Source organism: Haliotis rubra, unplaced genomic scaffold (assembly GCF_003918875.1).
Source record: "Haliotis rubra isolate DU_JTF1 unplaced genomic scaffold, ASM391887v1 Scf30, whole genome shotgun sequence".
Taxonomy (NCBI): Eukaryota; Metazoa; Mollusca; class Gastropoda; order Lepetellida; family Haliotidae; genus Haliotis; species Haliotis rubra.
Window position 1 is genome coordinate 406185 of NW_025766969.1, and position 19321 is coordinate 425505.

The window sequence follows — 19321 nt, forward strand, 5'->3', positions numbered from 1 at the left end:
TCTTCATAGCTCAGAAAGACTATATCTTTTAGGGATCAGAATCAAGACTTAATTGATCCTAAATTCTCCCCCCATGAAATTAGAGCCCTAGCTGCATCCTTAGCGGCTTGGTCGTCAATTCCGTTAGAACAAGTTGTGTCTAGTTGTCAATGGAAATCTCCTAATACCTTTATCCAATTTTACCTCAGGGATGTTGCTCCCTCTATTGAAGGTTTACATTCATTAGGACCTTTAGTAGCTGCTCAGCACCTTGCCTCCCTGACTGCCCCTGGGGTGTGTGTGTGTGTGTGTTGACCTGGCATCTTCTTCAGGAAGGATGATGCAGTGAGAGATGGTGCCTGGGACTGTCTGAGGGTCCACGCAGAAGGATGATGGATTGATACTGGTCAAGGGACAGCATGTAGCAAGACAAGACGTTGCTCCTCTTCCACCTTCACTTTGATGTCAAAACCATATTCAAAATCCAATTTGCAGGTTTGAATTCCGTTTATAATTCGTTTTTTCTATGATATCATCCGCTCATTGTAGATCAAATATACTGAAAATTACATGCATCGTAAATCTCGCCAGTTTTGATACATTATTAAATCACCATTCACTCCGTTTTGCGTAATTTATAGTATGTCTTAATTCAAATGTCAAATTTTACTGGGAGAATTGAATTTAAAAGAAGAAAAACGTATGATTGTGATCAGTGGTAGTTTTGTTGTTGTTGTTTGATCATTCTGAAACATTGTCGATGAACCGAGAATCGCTGAGAATGTTTTGGAAAATTACCGTCAAAGTGGATTTTCAGCCATATTGCAGTGTGTTTATAAAATCACGTCACACGTGTGTTGGTTATGTTTCCCCATAAAATCAGTTGTATAATTCAACACCATCTTCCTTACATGAATCCCTGAATTCCTCATACAGTTCAAAATAAACTGATAAATGGACTCTGTCACCAATATGAAGTGTTTCAGTGAAATCTAACGAAATATATAAGATATCGTACTGGGAAAGGACCACTTGTTTGAAATGTAAACAAAGCCAATCTCAATTATAACGTAAGCATTCCCTCTGGATTATGGTAGCCTTATTCCTGTTGATTCACAGAATACATACAGAAAATCAAAAGAAATTTTAACACTAAGTCATAGTTATTCCTAGTGGTATACCTAATCTACCCCTGAGTTATCTCCCTTGATCCTGATGTCACTGTATTGTTCTTCTAGAACCCTTCATAATTTTTCTGTATGGTCCACACGCGTGACGTGCAGAGAATCGAGTGAAATTTTCATTTCATATCAAGTCTTCAATTCTTCATATATAGGTCAGTTACAAATCGCATTCCATTTAATATTCAATCACATTGCTGTTTTGCATTTATATTATATATATTTCCAAAGTATTGAGGATCTGAAGTTTTCCCACCCTTTTTGATTGACAAATATGGTGCTGAGCAAATGTTTACAATTTCAGAAATTCATGGCGGATGTTGATCCCCACTCTCTGTGTGCTTCCTGTTATGAAGGCTTACCTTGCTCCATATCGGATCGATGCTTATTGTGTCAGGAAATGTTGGAAGAAGATTGGTTGTTGATGGACAAATCTCGTTCCATAGTTAGGAAGCGTAAACATTCAGGGATCTCCGCCTTTATCTATAAAATCTGAACCGAAGTCTCGTTCTAGATCTAAATCAAAAACCTCTCCCCAGTTGGATATAGCTGCGTTCTCAGAACTTTTGGCGGGATTTAAATCTGATATCCAGGCGGTCATGGATAAATCTGTACGGGATTGAAGATGAGGAATGACGAAAAATTTGATCGCCTGTCAAAACATTTGGAAGATCCCTTATTACCCGGCAAGACGGCTGTCGGCTTGGTGGTCGATGGCAAGAGCCGGGAGCCAAAGTCCCTTCCTACGGAAACCAAGGGTGCAATGACTGGGAAAGCCGGTTATCACGCCCTGGCATACGTAGGAGGCCGGTCCCCTCAGGGGGAGAAGCCTAGGGCTTCAAGCGACGGGGATGGAGTCGGCCTAGCCGGCTCCGGATCTGGGGTGACCGTGGCTCAGGCCACACACCCTGCATCCTTTGTCCCCGGGAGCCAGTCATCCGTGGCTGCTCCCTGTCGCATACAGCCTGCTACCTTCTCCCACGGGGGAGACCGGGCGGCTAGGGTTTCACGGATCTGACTCGGCTCAGACGGCACGTGATTCCCGCCCAGGCTCAAGCCAGGCCACTGGGTCGGCTGCTATGGATAATGGTGTATCAACCCAGCAGTCTGATTTGCACGGGCCTAGCGGTTCAGAGGACACGGCTACGGACCCGCAAGGTTATTTTGACACGGACAATCCGCCCTTAATTCCGTTGTGTCTGATGTGACGGATCAGGAAGATTCATCGGTGTATCCTTTTTCACATGAGTTTTCCATGAAAGAAGGCTTGTTGACGGTACAACCTATGGACATGTCAGCACAGGATTTTAAGCCGGGCTGGTCATTTAAAGAAAAGCTGGAACTTTTACACGGACATTATCCTAATACTCTACCACCACCGTCAGATGAACAGGAGATAGATATTCCCGTGGAACTCGGATTATCAGGTTGCCTTCCCCTGGAACGGATGCCCAGGCTGTCATTACCAAATTCATCATCACTTAAGAAAGTGTTGGAGAATTACAACTTAGGCCTCTCTAAGGCTAAGAACTTGAATTCTTTGCCTAGGGTTTCTCATAAACCCATTTATTCCATTCATGATCGTGTTATCCCAGCCAATCAACCAAGTTTAGACAAGGACTTCAAACAGTTACAGGATGCTAGAGGCTCTCGTGAATATGCACCGTTCTGTACCTTCAAGAATTGTAAGGAATTGGATACGGCAGCCCGTTCGGCGATTGATACCCTATCTTATTCAAACTGGTTTTCTGCGGGAGTTCGTGCCTTGCTCCCACCGGTGTTTTCAAGATTATACAGGAGTTAAGAAAGACACTTTGATTTCCATGAATGCTCAAGAGGTGGCGTTAGCGCATTCGTTTCTGGACGTATCAGTCCTTAGCCAATGCGATGGCGACTTCAAGTGAATATATTGGGACGACTTACAGCTATTGAGCGGATACAGCAGCTAGATTCAGTGAGGAATTTACCGGATGTTTCAAGGGATTTTCTATTGCACCAGCCCTTGGAATCTGATAACACCTTTAATGGACAATGTCAACAGGCTAATGTCAATGTCAATGGAAGCTAGAGATGCCTTGACGTTGAGGAACTTGAATCAACGTTTGGCGTCGGCTCTTTTATTCCAAAATAGAGGAAGGGCTGACACTAGATCTAGAAGAGGTTCCAGTGTTACGTCTCGTTCTGCTCCATCTTCATCAAGTCGTAGTCAGAACTTTCAGAGATCTGCCTTTGATCGGGCTTCGGATTCAAGAGCGTGTTCTATAAATGTGGCTGTTACTAAAGGCTCATCCTCATCTAGGGGTAGAGGTAGGGGAGGTAGATCTTTTCGTGGATCAAGATCAACTTCCAAGAAATATTGACTCAAGTTTCATTGTTCAGCGTTCTCTTCCTTACGAATTGGAAACGTCCCTCAAAATGATATTGGATTTGGAATTTGTATGTCCGGTGACACAATCTCCAGTAGGGGGCAGATTGGTCCAATACTTAGACAATTGGAAACTAATAACATCAGACGAGTGGGTCCTGTCTGTAGTGAGAAGGGGGTTTATTCTTGCTTGGCACAAGCAACCTCCAGTGACTTGTTTTCCATAGGGTCGTCGGTTTTGTCTTCAAGGCCAGCGTTTAGCGGGGGCAAACTTAGCAATAAATCAGCTACTGGAGAAACGGGCAATCATAGAACTTCCTCCAGGGGATCAGACATGCGGGTTTTATTCACCGGTATTCCTTGTCCCCAAGAAAGATTCAGACAAAATGCGCATGATAATAGACTTGAAAGTGTTGAACAAGCTATTTTTGAGGGAAACCGCCAAAGTTCAGGATGAAATCAATTGCAAACCTACGCACCTTGATTCGTCAGGATTCCAAGTTTATAAGTATAGATCTAAAGGATGCGTATTGTCATATCCCTATTCATCCAAGATCTCGCAAATACCTAAGATTTGCGGTGAACGGTCGCAGGTTTCAGTTCAGGGTGCTGCCGTTCGGGATATCTCTAGTGCCGTGGTTGTTCACAAAAATAATCTCCCGAATTCTGGCTTTTCTTCATCAACGAAGGATTGCGATACATGGCTATCTGAACAATTTCTTGGCAAGGAATGTGGTGACAGCGGTTCTCATGAAGCAAACCAACTTTATAATCCACGTGTTTACACATCTGGGTCTAATAGTTCATCCTACCAAGTCAGAACTGGTCCCTTCTACGAGAATCAAGTTTCTGGGAGCAATCTTGGACTCAAGAGCAGGCCAAGATATCAGCCAAGATAATTAATATGTTACAGACGCCAACTGCATCAGTTCGTTCTTGGATGTCCCTTCTAGGATCTCTCACTTCAATCCAGGATTATACTGTAAGAGGAAGACTAAGGTTGAGAATCCCGCAGATCTGGCTCAACCAGTCTCGGATGGAGGACTTGGAACTGCTCATAGCCTGTCCAGACAGAGTCCGAAGGGAGATATTATGGTGGACATGAATGTGTTGCCAGGAGTTTCATTACGTCCTCGTTTACCGGATCTGACACTTTATGCGGATGCCTCGAACACGGTTTGGGGTGCACACATGGACATTTGGCAAATTCAAGGTGTGTGGAATCTGTTAGAGGTGAATCTGCATATAAACTGTCGGGAGATGTTAGCACTGTTGAAAGCAATTAGTTGCTTGGCGAATCGCTTGTACGGGAAGAGTCTCATGTTAGTGTCGGACAATTCTACGGTAGTGGCATACATCAACAAACAGGGAGGTACCAAATCTCAACAGCTCCTCGGGATCACTCAGGATCTGTATCAAGCAGTGGACACTATAAATTGTTTAATCAGTGCGCCACATTCCAGGTCGGAAGAATATCCTAGCGGACTCATTATCTCGACAGGACAGAGTGATCTCGACCGAATGGACTCTCAAGGAAGAGGCATTCGATTTGATAGGACAGAAGTGGAAAATTCCAAACATAGATTTATTTGCGACGTCGGATACCAACGTTTGTGAGTCCAGTACCGGATCCATTGGCATGGGCAGTCGACGCCCTATCCATATCATGGGAGGGGATGATAGCCTATGTGTTTCCTCCGTTCAAACGAATCCCAGAGGTTCTGTTAAAAATTCAACATTTCGACTGGCACCAGCGTGGCCTGCCAGACCTTGGTTTCCCACCCTACTAAAACTATTAGTGGACAAACCTCTACGTCTTCCGTTGTGGCACAATCTAATCAGTCAACCCAAGTCAAACAGAGTTCACACGAATGTCAGGCAACTTGCGCTACACGTATGGAAGCTATCTCAAGGTCACTCAGGAAACAGGGATTTACGTTTCAAGCTACCAGAGCTATTTCAGAATCCGTTAGACATTCCACAGCTGCCTTGTACGACGCTAAGTGGCGACGATTCATCCAGTGGAGATGAGAGTGTGGAATCTTGGATGTACCTGTCACCATTCCAGTGATAGCGGATTTTATCTTGTTCCTAAGAGAACAGAAACATTTGAAGCAAAATACTATTGAGGGATATTGATCAGCTATTGCTTCAGTCATGGATGTTCAAGGTTTATCTGTGGGCTCGGCTACATCGCTTCACAAAATGATCAGATCTTTTCAGATTAAGGATATATCGTCTCCAACGATATTTCCTAAGTGGGATTTAACGTTAGTACTTCAATCTCTTCAAAAATGTCCTTATGAGCCTATGCAGGATGCTTCTCTAAAGTACCTGGCATTTAAGACGGCTTTTCTTTTGGCATTTGCAACAGCTTCCAGAGTGTAGGAATTACATGCTATAGACTTTAAATCCATCACTTTTTCGGAAGGATATAAACAGATAACTTTTAGAACTGTGCCGGAGTTCATTGCCAAGAATCAAACTTCAGCTTGTGGTCCTTTGGGACATAGGATATATCGTATACCTCAGGTTCCTACCTCTACCTCTAGATCGGATAGGACTAGACTTTTGTGTCCCGTATGTGCCTTACGCTGGTACATTCAGCGTACTTTGACGTTTAGACAAAATCGTCGCAGACTGTTTGTTTCATGTAAAACAAATGTAGACTCGGAGATATCCAAGAATACCATATCTTCATAGCTCAGAAAGACTATATCTTTTAGGGATCAGAATCAAGACTTAATTGATCCTAAATTCTCCCCCCATGAAATTAGAGCCCTAGCTGCATCCTTAGCGGCTTGGTCGTCAATTCCGTTAGAACAAGTTGTGTCTAGTTGTCAATGGAAATCTCCTAATACCTTTATCCAATTTTACCTCAGGGATGTTGCTCCCTCTATTGAAGGTTTACATTCATTAGGACCTTTAGTAGCGGCTCAGCACCTTGCCTCCGCCTGACTGCCCCTGGGGTGTGTGTGTGTGTGTGTGTTGACCTGGCATCTTCAGGAAGGATGATGCAGTGAGAGATGGTGCCTGGGACTGTCTGAGGGTCCACGCAGAAGGATGATGGATTGATACTGGTCAAGGGACAGCATGTAGCAAGACAAGTTGACATGGTAAGAGAATTTACATTTAGATATATCACCCAACCGAGCACAATATGGACAGAGTTCTAACTTCTGAGCTATTGTTGATGGCTTCACGTTAGAATATGATTATGAGCTCAGGGTGGTTACCTAAGGTTGAGTTGAACGCAATTATAGTCTAATGATAGTTAACCGGAAGTGACGTCATAGAACCGGAAGTGACGTCTTAAGACCGGAAGTAACGTCACCAAAACTTATTAGTATTACATCATAGAGATTGTCTCTAGGAACTGGAAGTGACGTCATTAGACCAGAAGTGAGGTCATCAAACAGGAAGTGACGTCATACTTACTGGAAGTGACATCATAAGTTTAAGGAATATCAGGTTTAATGACACAATTCGGGATTCGAATAGAATCATGATATATTCATAGGAATCTAGCATAATCCGGATTTAAGGAGTCAGGAATTATATAATTCCTACTAATACGGATTAGGATAATCATGATATCTATCATATCAACCATAACTATAGGAAGTTAGAAGACTCTCCATCTCTGGGAATGTATTCCCTCACTGCTACTGACCAAACTGGAGATAAATTATTTATCTCTGACTAAGTCATAGTTATTCTTAGGAGGTTGAGTAATCAACTCTCAGCTAGTGGTATAGAGGGTAGTATCTTCCAAGGGTAACCCTCCTTCCTTACTTGGGATTCAGGCTACCATAATCCAGAGGGAATGTTTATGTTATAATTAGGAACAATTACATGTATTGTTAGTAATTGTTAGTAAACTTACCTCTGAATTATGGAGAGTAGTTCCCTCCCTGGGTCCTCCCCACGAATTTATCCTTAGAAGATGTCATTGATGTGTTTTTTTAGAAAAATTATGAAGGGTTCTAGGAGAACAATACAGTGATGTCAGGATCAAGGCAGATAACTCAGGGGTAGATTAGGTAAACCACTAGGAATAGCTATGATTTGTGTTAAAATTTCTTTTGATTTTCTGTATGTATTCTGTGAGTCCACAGGAATAAGGCTACCATAATCCAGAGGTAAGTTTACTAACAATTACTAACAATACATGTAATTGTTCCTTTTACACTGTGTATCCATTCGCCTACTTGTTGCATACACTTGCTCATTGATTTTAGGACATGCATGGGAAAGGTATCGTAGCAAGCGATAGTTGAATATAATAGGTGTATTCCCATGATTTCCTAGATTCATCACAATTTTTTGGAGTTTCTGACAGCGTGACGTCATGACTGATGCAAACTCATGCACACCGACGATGGTACTTCACTTAATTTCTGATTATTTCCCTTGGTCACAATGAAAACAAAAAGAAACTAAAAACCAGTAGACTGTCAGAATGTTTCGGACTACTTACATGTCATATTTATGCATATACGGTGCTTGAAACAACGAAACTTTCATGTCAATTTTGAAAAAGTCAACGTTGTTATACATATTTGGTATTTTCAGTGTGGGGAGGTTATGAATGAAATACACACGATCAATCTGTCCTGCTGCTTACATTTTCTTTTCGTATGCTTCTTTCGGATTTTCACAAACTTTTTCATGTGATTATTTTCAGTATTAATATCTTTTGATTGGGACTAGACAGGAGACCAGTCTAAAATCAAGTGGCACCCATTACGTCATAATCAAAGGGTGGTAACTCTGGCCTGTTTAACTCGGCAAACAAAGGCCTCATAATGGCATAACACTTCAGCACTTATTTTGAGGTTTATACTTTCATTGTAAGAAAAATGAGTGTATATTTTCAAACACTGATATTAACTAATTAAAAAAATTCACTTTGATTCACGTAAGAAAAAATGCGATTTAATTAAACAGTTAACCGAGACTTACCTGTAAGTTGAAGGTTGACTAGAATTCCACCAACCTATGACGTAGGGATTACGTGAGATGTGCGCATGCGTAAACCATCAGTTTTTAACGGAAAATTGATACTAAGTGCATATGGGTGGGTGTGGCGGGCACGTAATCCCTACGTCATAGGTTGGTGGAATTCTAGTCAACCTTCAACTTACAGGTAAGTCTCGGTTAACTGTTTAATTCCACCAACCTATGTCGTCATAGGGATTCTGTGTGATTTTTAGAGTAGTATCATATTTTCACAGCTAATCCAAGAACAAAATATGCACAACACAACAAGTTTTGCACTCAAATAATTGTATTGAGGCTCACAATTATAGGTCAAGTGACAACAACTTCCTAAGTGATACTCTATTCCACATAGCAATGAAGGAGTAACTTAGTGGAAATTTCTCAAAACAGAACTAGGGTAATGCTATTCAGCAAACAAACATCTTCTAAACTAGTTAGCTCAATGATAAACATCATAAAACAAGTACAGCATATTGGTCAATAGATTGCAACACTTCAATAACTTAAGTTTTGCTCTTATGAGATTCAAGAACTTGTGTACTAAATTGCTCATCACTGCAGATGGGTTTGTTATAGAACTTTTTTCCACCCAGCAGTGTTTAGTACAGTCTGAATAGGTACACTGTTTTTAAGTGCTGAACTGGTGCTTGCTGATCTCACACTGTGAGCAGTGAATATGTCCATGTTAACACCAGCATTTCTTAACACAGTTTTCGTCCATCTAGCTATAGTGTCCTTGCTGACTCTCTGGTGAGTTTTTTGAAAAGAAATGAGCAAAGCAGTTTCACCATGTCTGATGTCCTTTGTCAGCTCCAGATACAATCTCATAGTACTAACCACACACAGAGTTGGGTCACTGAACCCAACCAGAGTTAGTTCTTGTTGGTGATAACCGGGTCGAGATTGTTTGAGAAGATCACCAAATCAAATCTTCACACTATTATCAGTTAACTGCACATTTCGTAAATCCACAAAGTGTAAGGATTGTACTCTCTGTCCTGACAACAATAGTAGTAACATGACTAATCTAAGGGTCTCCTGCTTCAAATTAGGTGACACTTCTATTTTCTGAAGATAGCTTAACACAATATTGACATCCCATGTAACACAGTTCTTTGGTAGCGATGGTCTCAAATTAAATACACCTTTCATGAATCTAACTACTCTGTCATGCTGTCCGAAGGGCATATTGTTGAGTTTGATCACTGATGATAAGGCTGATCTTGCGGTGTTCAATGCTGAGTAACTGAGGCCTTGTTTGTACAGATCAGCCAGAAAAGCTAATCCATTGCTTAAAGATGGTGACATGGGATCCACAGACCTCTCAGTGCAAAATGACATCCACTTGCACAGATAAGTTCCATATTGTTTTTGTGTTGAATCGCGCCATGAGCACAGCATGATGTCCGCAGCTGATCCCGATATTCCTTCGTCTTCCAAGGCTTTCCGGATAATCTGAATGCTATTAGGCGCAGCTTTTTGTGGAGTGGATGCAGAACTTCCGGTTGGTTTACTAGTGTCAGTAGGGACCTTGATTTTGGCAACAATCTCGGACAGTCTGTTGACAGCTCTAGAAGCTTGCTGAACCAGAACTGGGTCCTCCAAAGTGGGGCCACCACAAGACTGTCTGCTTGTTCCCATTGAATCTTCTGAAGAGCACGGCCCAGTAAGCTGAAAGGGCAAAAGATATAGTCATATGAGTCCTTCCACATCAAAGAAAAGGCATCTACTGCCTCGGAGTGGGGATCAGGGTGCCAAGATACATATCTATCAAGTTGGTTATTCAGCTGGGAAGCAAATAAGTCTCGGTTAGGTTTGCCATATATTGTACACAGTGAGTTGAAAACTAATGTATCTAATTTCCATTCCGTATCAACTGAAAGTTTTCTTGAGCACAAATCCGCCTCAACATTACTTGCACCCGGCAAGTGGGCAGCTGATAGCCAAATATCCCGATCCTTGCACCAAAGCCACATGAGTCTTGCAATGAAGTTACAACCCCATTTCATCCCCCCATGTTGTTTACATATGTCACAGCTGTTGTATTATCCAGCATCAACCTTATGTGGACATTCCTTTGTGCACTACACAATGACTGAAGGACTAGCCAAGCAGCGTGTATTTCTAATACGTTAATGTGTTTTTCACTTTCCTGCCTTGACCATAGTCCACCTGTCCTAACACCGTCTGACACTCCTCCCCAACCTGTCTTCGAGGCATCGGATTCTACCGTTACACTAGGCAGTGGCATGTTGATGGGTTTGGGGTATTTCCCTACATTGTTTGACCACCAAAGTATATCTTCAACACATGTCTCACTGAGTTCAATATGGGAATCAAAGTTCCCACTAGCCTGTTTGAGGGCCCTGTTGTAGAATATCTGTAACCTTTTACAGTACAAAGGGGCATATAGCATTCCATGTGCACTAGCACCAAATTGTCCCACTAGAGATGCCAGGTCTCTGATTGTGAGGTGTTTGGAATTGAGGATATCATGACATCCATTCACTATCTTGTCACATTTTTGCTGTGTAATACTGACTGTCATCCTTTGACTGTCTATAATGAATCCCAAGTATGTGATCTCCTGTGTTGGCACAAGAATGGACTTGTCAGGATGAACAGTAAATCCTAATTTGTCTAACAATCTCACTGATGACTTCACATTTTCATCACAATGTTTATAGTCCTCTCCCACAAGAAAGGAATCGTCAATATAGGCAGAGTTTGAGAATCCTTCCTGTCTAAGGGTGGAGAAAACTGGTTTGAGGATCTTTGTGAATATCCTTGGAGCGGATGTAAGTCCATTGGGCAAACACGTAAACTGCCACAATTGCCCCTCCCAAAGGAACTTTAAGTACTTCCTATCTAAAGTATGCACAGGGATGGTAAAATATGCATCTTTTAAATCTACTGATGCCATGTAACAGTTCTGATGCACTAAGTAAAGAGCAGATTGAAAAGTGTCCATCTTAAAATGGTGCTTATCAACTTGTTCATTCAAATGTCTCAAATTCAAAATAATTCTGAGAGAGCCATCTTTCTTCCTTCTACTAAAAATGTTTGATATATATTCATTCTCTTCATGTGAACATTTTTCAATAATTCCTTTCCCCAACATAATTTGGAGCTCGTTTCTCATATCCCTGAGTTCATTTTCTTTGAATTGGATGGGTTTTGGGATGTGGTACTGCTTTGGCAAAGAAAATTCAGTGAATTCAATTTGAGTGCCTGAGACACACGTTAGGATCCATGGATCCGAGGTAATATCTTGCCAAACTGACAAATGTACCCCAGTCTTCCCTGCTGTGAAGTTATCTGATGTATTAGCCAAACAATCAATACAGCCTGTGTGCTTTCTCACCTGGGTAGTTACCTCCTGTACGTGTCCTTCTGGCGCCTGGCTAAAAAAGACTGTTGTTGGGCTGTCTTCCCCCGATAGCTTTGTCCCCGTCCACGGGAGGCTTGACTGACAGTGTGACCACCACCAAAGTTCCGGCGGCCACCGCGGGAAAGCTGACCCTCATTTGAGTAGGGGGAATATCGGGTGGCTGTAAAGTTTTTAGTGCCCCCATACAGATTTGTTTTCTGCTTGCTATGGCCAGCAGATAATTTTGACGTTATCTGCTTAGCCTCACTAATGTCCCTGATCTTTTTGTTCAGTTCATCCCCGAAGAGACACTCACTAGTTACAACTGCATTTGGGGCACACAGTTTCTTGAAGGGAAGGCTGAGGTCCGGTTTAAAATTTTGCCTTCTTGAAGAATTCATATTTGATAGTGCTGCAATGAGCATCCGCAATGAATCTTTTGCCTTGTTGAGAACTGTTTTGGCATCTAGCTCTCTCTTCGCCACCATGTCCTCCATCACATTGTCCATCAACTGCACTATTGGTATGGTAGCTTTGGCAATCATACCCTGTAGTTGCTGTGCCTTGATGTCTGAAGTACGAGATGTTTTCCTCGCCTCACACCATATCTCCTCATTTACACGAGGTGCAAGGAGGTTTAAACAGTTTTCCGGACGTTTATACTTAGCGAAAAGCTCTTTCAACTTTTCCTGATTTACCGGTTTTTGTAGCCCATCCCTCACCGATGTAGCAAGACCTTGGTTGACAGGTGGCGATGTATCGTCATCATCACCGATAAACGACCGCATTTCTGCAAACAGGTCGTCAATGACATCTGATGCATTTTGGTCATCAACAACTGCTGTGTTGTCATTCACGCACTCAGACACCAACTTGTCGAGACTGTCTAACTCATCACACTCACTGTTGTCATTATCAGTGACCTCGCCATCTTCAACATGGCTGTCGGTTTGTTTACTTCCGCTCGGCACTATCCGTGTCTGTCCGGAATTAAGCGAAGTCTCGATCTTCTCAAACTGTGTTTTTAATCCACTCAAAAAGACTGAAATACCCTTCATAGTCTCTGTTTGGGCAGCCTGAGTCTCTACAAATGTTGACATAACATCTTTGATCTGCTGCGAGTCGTCTGGTTCACTGACTGACTGCAGAGCCTGTGTCTTACTGCAAGGTCTCGCTTGACCTACTTTCCCGACTGCACCACTGGCACTGATACCTCGCCATTTCTTGTTAGCACCCTCTACATCCATTTCATATTGTCCGTTGTGCTGAAATCTTTCAGCAACGTCAAAAACATTTTGACGAGGTTTACAGTCGACTGCTTCACAGTCACTGATCTCACTCTCCGATGCCACATGATTCTCTCGCAGTGGGGTCGCCATTTTGAACTCTGGTCTTCAACCCCTGACCCCGGCCGCAGCCGTTTGGTCAAATAGTGTAGAAATTCAGCTGGGATTCACCCACTGAGTGCTTTCAAGTCGTTCACGACACCCGCAGGTTATCGCAGAAGCACAGATATTGCAGGTGTGTCAAGTATTCACTTGGACAGCTCAAATTAATTAGTTGTTTAATGAAGCTTCGTTAATCACCGATGTCTAGCAGAACGCAAACTGATGATTTACGCATGCGCACATCTCACGGAATCCCTATGACGACATAGGTTGGTGGAATCGTGTACACTTCCCCTTTAACATTTGGTAAAAGATATCTATGGCCAGAAGGTAAAATATTTTTAACAAGGGTTTAAAACATGGGTTGGGTCTTGTAAGAGAAGAAAGATTTATGACAGATGACGTGTACAGAGTGCCTGAACTATCAAAATCTAAACAAGCAATTTTCTGCAACTTTAACAATCCTATTTAATTTGTTCTTTTTTTGAAGCCGCAGAGGTCCATACCAACACTGCATAGAAAATGTTAAAATAGATTGTATACATGATTTATAAAACATAGACATAAGAGTAGAATTGATGTGGAACGAGTATAGTTTTTGTAGAAAGTGGCGACGAGACTGGCATTTGTAATAGACTGCATTGGCATTTTGAGTGAAAGTCAGTTTGCTATCAGTTATTGTCTCCAGGTACTTGTACTCCTCGACAACCCCAACTGCTTGATCATTGATGATAACAGATTTATGTGATGGTCAATTTCTTCCTGCAAAAATCAATAATGAGTTCTTTTATCTTTTCCACATTTAGTTCAAGAAAGTTTTTTCTGCACCACTCTGTAAATCCAGACACTTCTTCTTTGTAGGAGTTGTTGTCAAAAAGCAGGCTGCCTATAGCTGTATAGTCAGCAAACTTCACTCTTTCACAGTTGGGTTTCGTACTGACACAGTCATTGGTGTAGAGCATGAATAGAATAGGTGATAGTACACATCCCTGGGGAGCTCCTGTGTTAGTGATGGTTGACGTAGAGTGCATGCTGTTAACTTTTTACATATTGTTCTCTGTGCAGTAGAAACGATGCTCTCCATCTTATGAGATGTGGGCATATATCCAGATCACTTAGCCTCTTGATGAGTATGTGAGGTTGGATGGTACTGAAAGCTGAAAATATAGACTGATAAAGTGTAATCCCAATTATAACATGCGTTACAAAGAAATATACTATTTTAAAAAGTTGGGGTTAGTCCATTTTGGCATATTATTTGGCAACCAAACTGTATGTTTGTATATGGATTTAAAAAGATGAAGATTCCATTTACAACGTGATGAATTTATGCAAACACGCCAATTTTGTGCTAGCATCTTTCATGATGTGCACTTAAACATGGTCAGGGTAAAATTAGAAATTTACAGTGAAAAATGTCTGTGTGGCAGTACATCTCAGTCAGATCTGTCAGATGTCAGTGTTACACTTTAATGCTATTTATCTCATTAAAGATATAAACCATCAACAGTTATGACACCTTTTGTAATATTCCTTTTGTATTTTCTTAAATGTATTAGTATATAATAAATCTTACAACTGATGCAGGTAACTAAGGACTTTCTTTCATATTTAATGACTCAAAATGTGCACCAGAAAGTGGATATAACTGTGAATTTCACACAGGCTGCCATTTTCATTTGTGTATGACAGATAGTTGGTTATTCTATGATGTTTTCATCTACAAATAGTTTGGTTCCCTTGAGTTTCACTCAAATTCATACTGCTTCACAAATTCATACTGCTTGCCTGCTTCCCTGTCTATAAAACTGCCTATGGTTTTTTTTGGTAAATTTGAGCCTCACCCCAGATGACTTTTCTAATAACTAAAACACTAAGTTTGATTCAGGAACTTCTACAAAATTATCAAGGGGTGTTCTTATAGCATGCCCTATTAAGGTCAAGGTCAATCACACTAATTGTTAGGGGTAATGCTATACTACTCACACTTTCATAAGGATCACAAAAATGTAAATCTATACTTAAATGTAGATTTATAATATGAAATTGTATCCATTTAAAACTGTATAAATAATTTTGTGGTAACCCCTCTTTAGGCAGACAGCCACTTTATTCTAACCTTATGCACTTGATACATGAGTAACCATAAAAATGGTTTTCATGGCACCAATCAACCATTTTGCAAATCATGGAACCAGTCATTGATAAATATATAACACCTCTCAATAGCAGGTATGCGATCCACAAGATGCAATGACATACTGAAACGTAGGAACCATGCTTACAATAAGCTTAGATATTTAAACCAAATTTGACCCCACATCATAGTTTTCTGTTGAATCCATGATTTCTTCTTTGAGTGGCATTTTAGAAGGTGGGAAGTACAATATAGAACAAACTTTATGGATAACAACTTCTTTTTATATAAAAATGCTTGACAACGGTACAAGAATCTGTATCGAAACGTCGCAGTCACGAATAAAAAGAAGTTGCTATCCATAAAGTTTGTTCTATATTGTAAATCCATGATTTGATCCATAGCAACGTGTGAATAGTATATATGAAACATATTATTGCACATATCATACTTGACCTGTTCTTTCTCTAGCTATGGGTTAGTATTCCAATCAAATTGTGTCATTCATAGCTTATAAATATCAGTTCCACAATAATGTGAAAATATGGCAATGAAAGTATACATGTATAGTCTGTTTGGGTTCAAATGAGAACAACAAATGATTAAATAACTCGAAATTGGGATAAGTGCATAAAACATAAATAAGACACTTGGTCCTGAAACCTCTGTACTCAACTGAATCTGAAATCTGACGATTTTTGATCGATCATGGAAAAAGTTCTTTAAGAAACCATCATGTAATATTGTGCAAACCAGACGTTTGTCACCCCTCGGTGTGAAGTGTGAAAATAGCACAATATTACATGAAGGTTTCTTTACAACTCAGATTTCAGATCCTGTTGGGTACAGAGGTTTCAGGACACTTATTTATGTTTTGTGCACAAATCCCTATTTCGAGATATTTAATCATTCATCATTCTCATTTGAACCCAAATGGACTATAGTGTAAATTTCACATTGGAAAATAGACATATCATTTGATCGTTTCAATGTTTAGATAACTCAGAAGATATCGAAGGAAGACAAATTAGCTTGCTGAGCTCATCATGGCTCATTGTCAACACTCAAGTTTTATGTCATATTGTGAAGGACATCAGTTATTTTGTCATACATTGATGTTAGCTGCCAAAACCTATTTATTTCCAAAATGCAGAATTTCATTGTGAAAGACATTGTTTTTTGTGTTCATTGACTGCCAATTTCTGCTTAACTATTTATTGCCTTTTCCTTTACTGCACACAAAGATGTATATGGATGAATGGAGAAACTTGTTCAAGGTTTGTACATGTTGTTAACTTGTCAAGATGCCATAATTTGTGAAAACAGCTTCATCTATGACTGTGTTTAGTTGTTAATGGTTAGGGCCATAAGAAAACTACAGATGTTTTTTACAGATACTTTAAGAACACTTGATCCGTTATGAGATTTATAATAATGAAATTTTCTGGCAACACCCTCTGGTGTCAACATATTACTTTTGAGGTACAATGTAGAATACTCTTTCTATGAAGCTTACAAAGAGTGTCATACCATCACTGAAGAGTTGTTTGATCAAATTTCAACACACAAGGCCTGTTTTATGGCAGAAATGGAGGTCATTGCCAAATCTGACGCATCTGATATCTGAGATAGATATATATATATGTATACTGAAAGGCAAAAGAAACGTCATAGTATTGGAAATGACATTTAAGTATCAATGAAGTATTTGGACCCCTTTTTTGTTTTATACATACACTGGATGTCGAGTTTTAGGAAAACATTAAATGTGATCGTATCGCCTGTATTACCCAATAAAGCATTGTTTGAGATTGAGGTTTGAAATGTTTTTGTTTGTGGAAAGGGAAGAGTTCGCACAAATACGTCATTGAAATCGATGTGGACAATATGACGGTCTTGGCAACGTGTTGTTACACGGGGCAGAACACTACTTGGACCAGTGCTGTTGGTGGCGTTGTATCGCTGTCTAAGTCGTTCTATCGTTCGTACGCTGCAATTGAAGTCATTAACAATGACTCAAGCACGTTGACCAGCATCTAGACGTCCAGTGGCTTGTTGTTGATCTCTCATTAACCTAGCCATAGCTGCTGTATTCAGAAAACACGTGAACTATTGCCATTCAAGCCGGCAATTTATGCCTGAATGCATGCATGATGCTCGTGCATCTCGATTTCAATGTTGTGTTTGTGCCAACTCTACCTTTTCCATTTCAACCTCAATCTCAAACAATTCTTTATTGGGCTATACAGGCAATACGACTACGATTAATGTTGACCTCAAACTTGACTTCCGGTGTATATAACAAAAATAGGTTCAAATACTCCATTGGTACTTGAATGTCATTTCCAATATTATGACATTTCATTTGCCTTTCAGTATGTATATGTATGTATGTATAAATCATATATATATAATCATATACAGCTGTTTTGAGTCTTTACCATATGTTCACATGAACAAATGATATGCATTTGTTTGTGATGGGTTCACCTCGTGGCACCATCTGATAGTGATTCATAAACACATGCTTATGATATAGCTGGATTTATACAGCATTGCAGTTTCAGCTTTTGCAGCTCATTAGATGGAAGTCAGACTATGAAGTTGTCATCTGACACACTGTTACTGTACATATAGTTGTTTGAAATATGATGTAAACAAAACTCTCCATTGATCCAACCTGCTGTGTTGTTACTGAAATCCTTGAGCCATTTTTTCTCTGAAAAATATGTTTCTGTAACTAGCAATTTGTTTTTTATCCACATAATATAATTACACAAGAATTATTAACAGAAAGAAAAATCCGAAGCAAAAGGGCAAACTAGAATATCCAAGAGACTGTTATTCATCCACTTTTGTTCAAATCAATTGCTTCTGACTGTGCACTTCAGTTCACTCAAAATATAATCCTTGCAATGAAATCATCACCTGTTCAGAAAGCATTGATACAAGGGGAAGTATAAGGGTTGTTCACAGCCTTTAGGGGACCAAGTTTGTTCAAGAGGTTCAAGTGTCATAATGGCTATCCTTTGAAAGCAGTCCCTTAAAGTAAGACATAATATAAAGAGAATGTGGTTGCAGTTTTATATATAGAATTCATATTTGTAGCTTGTAAGTTGGCAAACAGTAATGATCTGGTGTGTGATTGGATGACACTGACATGCTCCTGTATGTGCCTTTAGTGCTTCAGTTAGGAGTAAAATGTTTCCAGTATAAGACAAAATATTATGGATGCCAACTTCTTGTTTATTCTATACACAACATTTCTGGGCTTTTCCTTGCCCCTTCGTCAGGTGAATGGTGACTAACAGGTATCTGCATTTGTATATCTATTCTCTTCCATCTCATAATCCCCTGTTTATTGTATATGCATGCTTAAATTCACTCTGGCTTCATGTACATTTCTAGTATATGTATCCTGTATACCGGTACCTGTTAATCACCATTCACCTGACAAAGAGGCAAGGAAAAGCCCAGAAACGTTGTGTATAGAATATACAAGAAGTTGATATCCAAAATATTTTGTCTTATACTTATGCCTCTCAAGAACCTCAGAATGTTTCCAGCTATCACAACTTCATAACACATGCAGTTACAGCTGGAGATAGAGACTTGAATTTACCAAATGCATTGAAGAATTTTCAATTTTCATTGTACAATATGTTTAGTGAAGATTTAGTATTGCTAAAAGATAGTCTAGAGAAATTGCAGATATGAAGCAATGAATGTAACAACATTGTCATCCTGAACATTTCTACATATCCGTCTTTTTAGTTTTACTCCTTGTTAAGCTCTTTTTACATGACAAAGACTTTATGATACATGGTATAATATTTGTTGCAGCACTAGATTTTAAGGGTCTTGTGCATAAGTTGGTACCAGATGATTATGATTATG

General features: G+C 40.1%; 1 protein-coding gene across 5 annotated transcripts in view; it reads left to right on the forward strand.

Annotated features, from left to right (window-relative positions):
• Nucleotides 1-19321, forward strand: part of LOC124282562 (rab11 family-interacting protein 4-like) — a 140829-nt gene that overhangs the window by 107936 nt on the left and 13572 nt on the right. For 3 of the 5 annotated variants that reach the window (XM_046718567.1, XM_046718568.1, XM_046718571.1), the window contains one exon: nucleotides 16669-16701. The exons of the other annotated variants lie outside the window; for them this stretch is intronic. In XM_046718567.1, coding sequence (XP_046574523.1) covers nucleotides 16669-16701 — 33 coding nt within the window. The remainder of the gene's footprint in view (nucleotides 1-16668; nucleotides 16702-19321) is intronic. 5 annotated transcript variants of the gene reach the window in all.